The sequence below is a fragment of the Myotis myotis genome, unplaced genomic scaffold, assembly GCF_014108235.1.
Source record: "Myotis myotis isolate mMyoMyo1 unplaced genomic scaffold, mMyoMyo1.p scaffold_m19_p_2, whole genome shotgun sequence".
In the NCBI taxonomy this organism is placed as follows: Eukaryota; Metazoa; Chordata; class Mammalia; order Chiroptera; family Vespertilionidae; genus Myotis; species Myotis myotis.
The window spans coordinates 46328320-46341688 of record NW_023416324.1 but is presented as its reverse complement, the minus strand read 5'-3'; the positions used below and the strand labels follow the sequence as shown (position 1 = coordinate 46341688).

At 38.0% G+C, this 13369-nt stretch overlaps 1 protein-coding gene across 1 annotated transcript in view; it reads right to left on the bottom strand.

Annotated features, from left to right (window-relative positions):
• PDE4B (phosphodiesterase 4B) overlaps positions 1–7720 on the bottom strand; it is a 430076-nt gene extending 422356 nt beyond the window's left edge. Inside the window, exons 1-2 of the mRNA XM_036352564.1 lie at positions 7641–7720; positions 2350–2585 (exon numbers count right to left, since the gene is read on the bottom strand). Of these exons, the coding sequence (XP_036208457.1) occupies positions 2350–2585; positions 7641–7682 (278 nt within the window). The 5' untranslated portion in view covers positions 7683–7720. The remainder of the gene's footprint in view (positions 1–2349; positions 2586–7640) is intronic.
• Between the last annotated feature and the right edge of the window lie 5649 nt (positions 7721–13369).

The following is a 13369-nucleotide window of genomic DNA, read 5'->3' as shown; positions in this document are numbered from 1 at the left end:
TGGAAAGAGAACTGGCAAAGTGGAAAGGAAAAAACAAAACAAAAGCAATTACCAGAATACAATCCCAAAAGACAAATAATGAAAATAAGTTATGGAAGATACTATAGTCAATGATTGAATATTCTCATACTTTCAAAAGTATCCAGGTAATTGAAATAAAACAGACACATTATGAGCGAATTACTAATATGTGCTGTTGTCTGACTACATAATATAAAGTTTCTGGATTATGTCTAGATTCTCCATTTCCCTATCAACTACTGATACCCAGCATGAGGCTACTGATACTTGAAACACGGTTTCTAATTTCCAGAAGGATTTATTGGCTAATTATCAGATCAAGAGGAGAGAAACTACCATTTGTTGATCACCTAACGTATGCTTTTAACTAATCTAGGTACCTTATAGAGATAAGCATATTTACTTCTCACAATGGCCTATGGAGTGAAAACAATTGCTCTCTTTGTACAGATAGATATACTCAAGTTAGACGGATAGAGAAGCATGTCCCAAATGTCAGAGTCTAGGATTTGATACTTCCACAGAAGGGACAATTCCAGAACTCTCAAAGTATCCTTGAGTTAAATGAACTCAAAGTTTGCAAGGAGTATTATTTTAACAGATACAGCACCACACCTGTCAAAACTGGACTCCTGCTTATGCCAGTCATCACTTTCTCTTGTTGTTGGATTGCGAGGAATTTGTTCTGGGGAAGTCTTTGATGGTAGTCGGGACAATAAAATAGCTCTAAAAAGCATATACTGGTATTTACTAACTGCTGTGAAGCATTTCAATACTATAACAATTATAACAACTGACACCACTGTTACCGTTGTCAACATGCTGAAAAATAAGTCTGTGGACTCTTTAAGACTCCAAATCTGTGAGTATGCAGAAACATAATCAAGACTAACCACACAAGCTATGTGATTGAATAAGCAGTACGGGTGAAATATGCTCATTTTAGTTCTCAGTGATGGCTATGACTGTTTCAATGTTAATTCGGCTAAACATAAGATGTAAGTCAGTGCTTTTCAAATGTTTAGCCCAGTGTCCCTAGAATGTGTTAATAGGCTTCTCAATCACATAGAGACTCTTTGGTGAGCTACTTCATGCTAATAACTATGATACCTGGAGTCTTGGTGATGTAATCCTTAGTGTATTTAATAACCATCAATTAGAAGGTGACCTGCATTATTAAGTGAGCACATATTGGACTACCCATCAGCGTAGTAGATAGATCGCAGCATGTGGCAAGGCTTTATGGCACACCATGCAAATCACAGATTTTAATGAATTACTGGAACAGTATTGCACAATGATTTAATATGTTTAGCTCTGGTCCTTAATAAGTGATAAAAACAAAGTGATTTTAAAAGCACCATATTTCTTGCTCTCTCTCTCTTTTCTCCTTCTGGCTTCCCCATGATGCGAGTATTGGTAAATCTGAAGTCGTGGTAGTGTAATTTACACTATCCTCATTTTGAGGGATTCTAATGCCAGATAGTTCAGTTCCTTCCATAAGTCCCTGGATCCTTTTGAGCTCCTGCTGCAGTGCTGGAATTCAGAAGGAGTGTGCCCAAGTAAGTCTGTGGACAGGCCCCTTAAGAGAAACTGCTTGGGACTCCAGAAGCCCTCCATCTCACTCAGCCACACTTCCCACTGGTTTTTACAGTCAGAAGTGATGGGGACTTCTCTTCCTGGCACTGAAACCCGGGTTGGGAGGCCCGGTATGGGTCTGGGACCCCTTACTCGTTAGGAGACGTCCACCTGCAAGATATTCTTCCTGATATTTATCATCACACTTGGGTGTGAGACCAGCCCATTCAGCATCTCCACTCCTCCTACCCGTATCAATGTGGCTGCTTCTTTATATCTTTAGTTGCAGGACTTTGGTTTAGATAGATTTCAAGTGGCTCTGAATAACGGTTGTTCTATAGTTTAGTTATAATTTTAATGTGGTTGTGAGAGGATTCGAGTACCACATTTACCTATGCCGCCATCTTGACCGGACTGATATAATATTGATTTATTAAATTAAAACATATTCACACACATTCAATAGTTCTTTTTATAAAAATTTCATGGGCAGTCATTTTGCTTTCCCTTGACATTAATAAAAAAAAAGTATCACATTTCTTCCTCAATAGTCTCCTTCCAATCTAAGTAGGTAGAAAATATCTCTACTGTTACAAAGGTTTCATCTTCTACCCAAAGGAAAACGGACTGTCAAAATGTCAATAGCCTTAGTTTTCCCACAGATAACTAATATTTTAATAACAGGAACTTGTATTTGGAGTATTTGGAAAATAAAACTTAGAATTGACATTTAATGTGGGGGCTACTCACCACTCTTGGCTTACAGTTGTAATAGCAATGCTTGGAAGTGTTGTCAAAGGCAGCGTGGTTGGTCTGGAAATGCCATCACCATCAGGAGTCCTGGCCCTTTCACTCTGCCTTTGGGACAGTGGTGGTAACTGTAAGTTTCCTGAGCAACACCGTCTCCCTCTCCAGAGGTCAATCCCAAGTGTGTTACTAGAACTGTAGGATTTACTCAAGGTACACTCAAAATAATCTTTAACATTCTAGAGGATCCACAGGGAAAGAAAAAAAGGAGAGAAAAAAAAAGAAAAATCAAATGTTAAAAATGATGCACAGTGGAGTAAAATAAGAAACTAAATGATCAAGTTGTCACTCAGAAAGTCCTGATTCATTATCCCACAATCGGAATCTAACATTGATGTCAAAAGCTTAAGAGAGAACAAGAGAGGAGGAGGTTAATTCTCAAATTTTAGAATAATATATCAGTGGCATATTCATGGTGATCTTTAGGACTGCAAGTAATATTTCCCATTTATGGGGAAATTTTGAGATGTTTCTTTCTTTTGCTTTGTAGTTGCCTTTTATTTACTAAAATGAAAGCTTATAATTGAAAAAAATTAGGAAATCAATGATATTCCACAACATAGGAACAATCTTTCCTGACTAAAGTATAAAGTTTATAGCTTAGTGTTTTAAAGTAAAAATATTTTCTATCATAGGATAGCAAAATGAAATAATTATGAAATTATGGCTGACTACTATTTCTGTTCCAATAGAAGGTCTTCTCAGGATTGAGATTTTTATTATTTTTTTATTATTGTGTGTGTGTGTGTGTGTGTGTGTGTGTTTATTGCACACATTATATAAGCACTGAGAGAGAGAGAGAGAGAGAGAGAGAGAGAGAGAGAGAGAGAGAGAGGAGTATAATTAATCAAGTTCTGAGCTGGACTGCAATGTTTGATACTTGCCCTAATGTTGACATAAATGAAATTATTGTGAGAAGATAAAAGCACTGTCCTATCACCAATGATTAGAGTTATTTATTCTTCCTATATATCTTTTGGTGACTGTGGTTCCTGGTACTGTTGGGAGTTGGGATCCCAAATTAATTATTGCCTGGTTTACCATTCAAACCAGCTCAAAGACAGAAAATGTTACACCACCTCAAATGGCCACTGATAGCAGCTTGGAGTTTGAAAGATATAACTGTCATTCTGTACTCTTATCTTAACAGGGAATAATGGAAGTCCTACCATCAGGCCAAGGTCTCTCACCGGAAAATCAGTATGTGCCTTTAAAAACAGCAGGTACTTCCTACTAACCCTTCCAAGTAGACTTAGGAGACCTAGGACTAGACGTCCTGAGGTTTAAACAAACAAACTTCCCTGCCCCTACTCCTCCACCCATCCTGGTTTATACAAAAATAATTAACTCACGTTTAAGGGTCCAACTGTGTTCATTCAACAAATATCTGTTGCACACCTATTATAGTTTTGCACTGTGCTATTTAAGAAAGCTACAACAGCAAAAAACGGCATAGTAAATGTTCTCATAGAGATTGCACTCTAGCAATTTATACTTTCTGATCTGCATAGGACATTTTGCTGATGGAAATGCAGGCAAGAATAGGCCTGACAATTTGCAGGGGCCTCACTTGCCCCGCTAAAATGGGATATAATCATATTTTCTTGTGCTTGGGATATAATTATGGTTTTGGAATACAATTTATTTGAGATTCCATAGAAACACACTTCAGTAACAGGAAGAAACAAAACAATCTAGAATTTCCTGCAGTTTGAAATAGTCTGGAATGTATTCAGCATTTTACTGTTCAGCAACTGGTTGTTATATTAAATGCACTGTAGACCTAGCATTTACTGTATTAGTGTGTCCGTGTGTGTGTGTGTGTGTGTGTGTGTGCGCGTGTTACAAATAAGAGGCTGAGGTGAAAACGTAGAAGAATTAAGTTTATTTCTCAAAAAACATTCAGACTAGTTAAGAAGACAGAATATTCAAAGTCTTCCTAAAGAGAGATTAAAAAACAAACTAAAATTCAGAACTCATAACTATAAATCAGTCTAGCTCCAAATTTGCATGTAAAGAAAGTACTGATTATCTGGAAAGCAAAGTCTTAAGACATACTTTCCCTCCTATGCAAGAAATGCTGTACCAGAGAACAGAAACAGGTATATAATTAAGTTAAATACCAACAATCATAGTCTCCCAATAAATTGGATATTTTTTCTCTTTTAGAAAATGGGAATATTATCAACTAGGTTTTAATATTATAGCAAATGAACTAGGTACTTATTTGATACATGTTATTTGAAAAGTAACAAAGTCACACCTACCATAAAATATCTCCCCCACTGACTTGCCAACAGGCTTGAATTTACAGATTTAAAGTCATACGTTGAGTTAAAGGAATGTGTTTGAAAAAATCTTAGCCAATGATGAAAATACATTACCACAAATGATCATAATGGAAAAAAGCTTTTTAGAAGTTAAGTTAAATACTGGAAACATTAACAGTGGTTTACAAATGCTAATTAGCCCATGTAGAGTTTTTCATAATTCCCTAAAGCTCTCTAATTTATACTTTTAATTTATACAGTGCTAATATTTTCAAAGGCAAAATCTAATTCCATTAATTCTAAACTACTGAGTTGTAACCAGCACAACTCTAGCTGACCCTACACACCACTCATCGCATCACAGATTTTGGGGAAAGGAACAGTCATTTGAATGTGTCCTTTGGAAATCACAAATTTTAAAATGTATCACACTGACCAAAATTAACGTACGTCTTTATAACCCTAATGAAAACACCCAGTTTTGAATCATCCTCATCTTCGTGGCTAATCCTTGTTTAAAAATCAATATTTTTGCTAATGTAATTCCAAAAGGTTATCACAAAAGAAGAGCTAAGGTGAAATCCTGCACGTTGGTAGGAAAAGTTTGGAGGGAGGAAGAAAGGGGACACCAAAGGGATTCTTTGTCCTATCCCCATATTAAAACTTACCTTAATGTCAGGACCACTAAAGTGTCCACATATCAGTGCCTAAGTAGTCAAGGCTTTATTGTTCCTGCTGTTGTTTGTCTTTTGTTTAGTGTATTTCAGTCATTTGTAGAGCTTGCTCTAATTTTTGAATTTTTATGATTAAACTCATGGTGAGAAAATGGGATTAGGTATTTCCAAGGATATATAGTGTGCTGACATACACATTCAATTTGAATAGTAGGCCAGCAAATGTTATTGAAACTAGAAGTGGGAAGTATTGGAAGCATTAAATGACCCTCAGGGCCCTCATCTTTGAATGTGCAGTGCATATAAGAATTTTTCAAATTCTTATATGCAACCTTCTCATCTTTTGACTGCGGCAACCATGGCCTCAGGGAGGATCAGGATTATAATTGGAGGATGCAATGAAAGTGAGAGAGCAGTTATCCATCTTTTAGATGGCATGCATTGCTTAGTTTCATTCTTCCAGAAAATAGAATCTTGGAGCACACAGTATACAAATAGTACTAATGAATAATTCCAAGTTGTTGTTTTTTAAGAGAAAAGGGATTTCTAAATTCCAGAAGTTTCACTTTAGATATCCTGAACAGAGCATGAATGTCTAAACACAGCTTTCACTGTCTGTAACTGAGAACATGGAATATAAATTAATGGACATTCCCTTGTGGTCAAGCAACAGGAAAGGGGGAAACAAAGAAAGAAAACATGGTCATGGGTAATGGGAACAGAACACTCATGAGATCCCTTAACAATAAAAAGTAGAAATAGCTATGGCAAAGGAGTATGTATTGGAGGACAAGAGCCTCATAGCACGCCTAAGTCTCCTTCTGCACTTGCAAGTCCTAGAAGTTCCCACAGCCATAAAGGGACGCAGAAGGTAGCTGAGAATTAGCCTCTGCTTCCCTGCCAATGACTTGCTGCATCCTGGGGCAAAGGGACCAGGAGTCCATGAGGTGAAGAGCCCAAAGGTAAGGGCTACCAGAAAGCAGGGCTGAATCTTTTAAACAACCAGATCCCCTACTGAATACTTAGGTAAAGAGCCCAGGAAGTGGAGGAGAAGGTCAAACTCTAAGTGAACTGAGACGTTGCACTGCTCATGCGGAGAGCACCATCACCTGCTACCCCTGTCACAAGCCTAAGCAGTGTTGGACCAAGAGCAGAGATTTAACAACCAAAGATCTGGGGAAATGAACTGTTCCTCAACTGGACAACAGTAAACACTAGCAGAAAAGGACCATGCAGGACAAGGACAATATCACACATATGTTACCACAATGCTAATTATTGTTAAGTCTGCCCCTTTGCCCAATGCCACGTGATTAAAGGGGAAGAATGAGAGCTGGGAGAAATCCTGAAAGACTGGGCCTTTACCCAAAAGATAACATTTTACATCAACCTGCAAGTTCAAGTTACTTTCAGGCCCTCCCCCACCTGTGAAAGAGGAGTTTAACAACAACAAAAAGTGAGCTATTGCAGAGAACAAAGAAAATTACTTTCTTTTCCTCCCTCCCTCCCTTCCTTCTGCAAATCTGATTAGTGGCATATAACTTTTAACTCACTTACAAACATAAACTGAGTAAAGACTAGACAATTAAAGACACTCTAAAGGGGAACTGATGAATAGAAAACAAAGGAGATACTTCATCTCAGGTGTCCAAGATGCAAGGCTCTGAAGATGGTGAGTTTACAGACTTCTCCAGATGACGTGGGACAGGGTTTCTCAAGCATATTATACATATCTAGTCATCATAGGATCTTGTTGAAATACAGTGTTATCTGTAGTTCTGAGGTGTGGCTGAGACTCTGCATTTCTAAAAAACACCCAGGTAATGCTGCTGCTGCTGCTGTAGGGACCACACAAACCAAGACCCAGAAGACGTATGCATCACAAACTTCTAATGAGCAGTTGTCAAAGACCCCCAACACAGGAGGTGCCTCTTAAAGGCTAGTTGTATGTGAGTAAAAGTGTGAAAGAAAGTCATCAGAATGCGGGCAGTGTGACAAGAGGGGTTTCTAAGAGTTAGGGTGTGGGCGTGCACCAGAGATTGATGGTTTGGGGAATGAAAACCATAAAGCTCAAGTGGAACCCATCTCCAAGCTGCAGCAAGGGCAGCGTTCCTGCTGTCCACCTCAAAGAATACTGGATGCAGGTGCTGATAATGTCTGGGTCATAGAAACACCTAGTGACAAAGTGGTGGTGCTAACCATCCTTGCCTATCCTTCGTAGAGAATTATGGAGTGACTCCTTTAATGAGCAGAGAAAAGGTGGATGGAATCTCTGACTTTTGGAACTTACATCATCTGCCGTCACTGTCATCACACTCCTGCTTTTCTTCATTATAGAGATGAAAAATTTCCCTTCTCAAGATGCCTATTGTTCAGGGTAGCTTTGCTGACAATTTTTAAGACCTACAAGGGGAAAAAAGACACACAAAATGAACAGTTTGGTATCCTTAGTCAAATATAAATTTGTATTCTCCAAATGAACATTTGAATGCACGCAATATACATGCACAAGTAAATATCGCAATTTAACAAGTCAATTCAATCTGATATGTGAAAAAAGAGGTTCACAAAATCCAAAAATCCAAGAAATAAGTGCAAAGCTATTTGGGAAAAGAGAAAATTGTGATAACTGGGCTCCCAAATAATCAATGATCATTAAGAATATAGATAAAATGTATATTTGTGCCCTAGCCGGTTTGGCTCAGTGGATAGAGCGTCGGCCTGAGGACTGAAGGGTCCCAGGTTCGATTCCAGTCAAGGGCATGTACCTTAGTTGTGGGCACATCCCCAGTAGGAGGTGTGCAGGAGGCAGCTGATCGATGTTTCTCTCTCATCAATGTTTCTGACTCTCTATCCCTCTCCCTTCCTCTCTGTAAAAAATCAATAAAATATATTTTTAAAAAATATATAGATAAAATGTATATTTGTAAAGGCTTTTATTCTTTAACAGTTATACCCCATACAATATGTCATTTGATTTGCATAAAAGTCTGTGAGATTGTTTTCTTTTTATTCTAATGAGAGAACAGAGGATCAGGAAAATCATTTGGTCAAGGTAATAGCTAAGACATGGCAGATTTAGACCTTAAGAAATATGATCCCTTGATACTATTGTCAAAAAGGGAGGGGGGAGCACACCAATACAAAAAATATACATGATTAAAAAATTCTTAATTTCATTTACTATTAGTTTAAACCTCACACATGAATAGGTACTTGGGCAAGTATTCATCGCAGAGAATTTTAACAGCCAGTAGATAGAAAGAGCTAGAATTCCCTGATTTATATCACACACACCTGGGCATTTTGAGGTAGAGCCACTGCAGTTCATGACGTTTGTTTTGTGTAGATCAACAACCTCAATAACATTACCAAAATGTAAGGGTGCATCCTAGTTGTGGAAGCTCAAAAGGAAAACTCAGGGCATTACAACAGGCCTAAATTTAAAGTTCAGGCATCTGATAGTCTTTAAGAGAATATGAAGAATTCTGAGTTTGCAGAATTAAACTGGAAAAGATATGCTGTAGAAACCATCAAATCCTTCAAGAACCACTTGTCCACCTGGTGATTTCTCAAGATCCTGGTATAGAAAATGTCCTGCATTGCTGCTTAGCTCAAGAAGCTCCTGTTTTTTTTCACTCTGTGTATTTAAACTCTTAATACATGCCTGATTTGAAAAGTCTGCTTCTAGAACATGAAGATATATATAGATGAAGAGCGTAATGAAATGGTAGCTGTGTGACTAGGAATACTAAGCAGTGGCATTGTAGCATCACCCAGGAAACCAGGGTTGAATCTCTACCACATAATTTGACTATATTATGCAGGAGTTGGCGACAAAACTGAGAATAGATATGAGAGTGGGGGGAGGGAGAAACTTAACCTTTATAGTGTTCTAGGGAGAGAGCCCTACGGGCTTTTCCGGGATTTGATTCCATAGTTCAAGAAAAAGAATTTCCTCAGCATACAGCAAGGAATGTTTATAATTGCTGAATTCTTCTAACACTCTCCTAACAGGAGTAGGCAAAATTTCAGGGCTTGCACTCAAAGGCTGCTTGAAACATAACAAAAGTAGACAAATAGCAGATATTTTATCACAGTCACTATCTTGAGTGCCTCTGTGAGGTGGAACCCAAAAATGAAAGTTTATGCTGCTAAGTTCAATAAGAAAGCAAGATTCAAAATTCAAGGTTCACATGCAAGTCATAGAATTACACCCAATGATTATAATTCTATAAAAATATAGGTATAGAAAAATATTAAATAACCTATGTAAAATAATAACAGTGGATTTTCTATGAGTTATAGGAGGTTACCTTTCTTTTTAAAATTTTTCAAAATTTTGTGACATACTATTTTATGAGCCATAAGATATATATAATTCTCACAAATTACATGAGAATATTAACTTATTTTAAAATCATTTTATTTCTACAAAACTTAGTGTTTCATATATTTGGGGTTAGTTTTTTGTGAGATAAATAATATATACTTATCTTGGATGAAGAAATGAAGGAATGGCAGTAGGCTAAGACCAAAGTCTTAGGCCATAGCTAGTTGACAAATTGTGGTATCCTAATAACTTCTAGGAGCATGCCAGCTGAACTCATACAGTTAACAAAATAGATGCAGCATTATGAAATATATATAACTGGTAAGTTTAGCATTAGGACTATCAATATACAAATGTTACTGTACTCAATTTCAAAGAGTCATAATTAGTAGGGTATATTTCTATGAATAAAATAAGAAAAGCAAAGTGACCTCTAACAAATAATTTCAAAGAATAAATTAGTAGGAAACATCTATGAGGCAAAATTTACTTTTTAGCTTACATTCACATTGCTTGGCAGGAAATGCACTTAACAATAGGATTAAACAACACAACTGGAGTAGAAATCTCTAGGCTCTCTTCAGAGAAGGAACAATGATCAAGTTTGCCCAGCAGAAATGAGGAGTAAAACCTTAACTATCTCTTCTTAGACTTGTGCAAGGCATGATGGGATACAAATAAAGCTCAACGCAAATCCAGCACTCAAGAATTTTAGGTTTAGTTAGAAAAGAATATACTTGGCTACATAGTAGGTGCTCAAATATATTTGTTAAATGAGTAATTAAAAATATAGTTAAAAACTGAAATCCTATATGTGAATAAAACTCTTCTAAGATGAAAACTCTCCTCAGATGAAATAATTGGTGTTGGGTTTCAGGAAAAACTTCAGGGAGGAAATCAGGTTTAATTGATTTCAGAGAGAAAGAGAGAGAGGGAGAGAGATAGAAACATGAATGATGAGAGAGAATCACTGATTGGCTGCCTTCTGCACACCTCCTACTGGGGATGGAGCCCGCAACCTGGGCATGTGCCCTTGACGGGAATCGAGCCCAGGACCCTTCAGTCCACAGGCCAATGCTCTATCCACTGAACCAAACCAGCTAGGGCAAAATGAGATTTCTTTTTAGGCTTAAATAATAAAAAGTAGAATTTGTTTAGTGGAGATAATGGTATGCAAAAATAGGGAAAGAAATTTAATATACTGAGTATGATACATGTACGAAGATACCATGCTAAGGAAATTGATGACAAGCAGAAAGATAAAATGATCCAGGGAAACACCAGGAGATGTTTTGGCAATCTAGAGTATTTTTGCCAGGTCTTAGCCATGGAAATAAATTCAAGTTTTGTGACACTTCGAGTGTGAAAGCGTATCAGATAAATCCATGGGCCTTCAACTGGGAGCAAGCCTGGCTAGGAAAAGCAGGATCTCAAGTAACAAGGCAATTTTCCAAATGTTCTACATTTTAAAATGTATTATTCTATATTCAGAAATAAACCCCAACATCTGTTACGTAAAATAAAACAAAAAAGAGAAAGAAGGACAGATTATTTTCTGGATATTCCTCGTTTGACTCTTGAAGTCTACTCCTCTGCCTGTGCCCCAGGAGACTGGTCCTCATGTTGTACACAGTTAGTCAGACCTGAACAGGGCAAGGACAATAGACCAGGTACCGAAGGTCACCAGGATGGAAAACCTGGGGTGCCTAGCAATGGACAATCAATTGTAGGGTGGGCCCTAGTCCACAGGGTGACTTTTCCTCCCCTAGCATATCACTGGTCATGAGGTTTGGAAACCCGACCTTTTCCTTTCTAGAAATACCATCTAGGCCTCAGTTTTATTTCAGCTCCAGGCTCAGATAAGCAACAAAACCAGCCTCAGGACCAGCTGCATTGAGTAATGATGCCCCTGCCCTAGTGCTGGCCAGTCAATCAGTGGAGACCCAACCCTGAAAGACCCAACCCTGGAAAACCGCTGCTATTCTAATAAGATCTTTCCCTGGGACCTCCCCTAAAATCTCCACCTTTAAGACCCAGCCTGCTCACCCTCCCAGGAGCACACCATGCCTTTCCCTTCCCCTTCCCCCTCCTTTCCCTACCCCCTCCAGACACATTACCATTAGCTTCCTTACTCCCAAGCTCCAAGGGCCCTTTTTGTACCTCTATAACTTGTTTCCTAAGCCCATTTCATCTAGGAATTACTTCTACCTCTGTCATTTACCCAATATATGTTCTCTTACAGTTTGGGTCTTGCTCTGAATTCGTGCCTAGCCCGAACCCAAGTACTGAGGTTGTTGAACCCAGGTTTGGTCTGACCCCACCAGTCACACACGTGCTATGGTTCCCACCACCTACAATACTCAGAGACTACTGTGCCCATGGCTCTCTAGCCCTCTGTCCTGAGTATGTTCAGCCAATGGGAAATAAAGGCAACATATTGAAGGACAGGAGAAAAGAGTGGTCCCTCCTTGCTGGCTCTGGTGTAGCAGTGGCTAAAGTCCTCTAAGTCACAGCCCTACAGGCAACCCTCTTCTAAGGTGACAAGTTTCCCTGGGTTCCATTAACTAATGTCTCCACTAAACCCTTCAGATATAAGGCTGGTAGCTCTTTCCATTGTTGCTAGCCTTAAGTCAGCGGTTCTCAACCTGTGGGTAGCGAACGACCCTTTCACAGGGGTCGCCTAAGACCATCGGAAAACACATATAATTACATATTGTTTTTGTGATTAATCACTATGCTTTAATTATGTTCAATTTGTAAAAATGAAAATACATCCTGCATATCAGATATTTACATTACGATTCATAACAGTAGCAAAATTACAGTTATGAAGTAGCAACGAAAATAATTTTATGGTTGGGGGTCTCCACATGAGGAACTGTATTAAAGGGTCGCAGCATTAGGAAGGTTGAGAACCACTGCCTTAAGTGCTTCATCATCCCTTCCCCCTTATCCTCAGCCCAGCCCACACATTTTGTAAATAATACCACCCATTAAACTTTATTTACCCTCTTTGGGAGTGCAATCTATTTCCTGCTGGAACACTGCCTGATAACAGATTTGTTCCAAAAACTTTACAAAGCCAGAGGGCAGTTTTAAAATATTTTCCCTTAGTGACTGACCCAAAGCAGGGTCTCAATAACCTGTTGAAAGAATGAATATAGTTGGGGTTCTAGAGTGGTTTATGGCCTTTAGAAAGCAAAATCAGCAGGCATTCTATCAAGTTGCTTTTGTGAGGCAGAAATAGCTTTACATCATCACTCTTTGGTGGCAATGATGATTCTGTTTGGGAATGTTATAATATATTTAATAGTATTTTATGTTATAATATTTTACTATAAACATCATTACATAATAGTATGTAATATAATTTCATATATGTTATAATGTATTATTTTATGCTATGTATAATATGGAAGGCTAAGGGTTATACATGCCGTATCATTATTGGTTATTAGTATCAGTTGTCTTTCGTTAGGCTAACATAGATTGAGAATTTATCTTATGCTTGTAAGTACTATACATACATGATTTCAAATATGTGTCATAAAATCATCCAATTAAATAAGGTGGGCACAATAATCATAACAGGTGCGAAAATCAAGTCTTGGAATAGTAATGAAATATGGCCAACATCTGCTAGTTCAGACTAGAGCCATTTTGGTTCTAAAGCCAAGCCTCTTAAC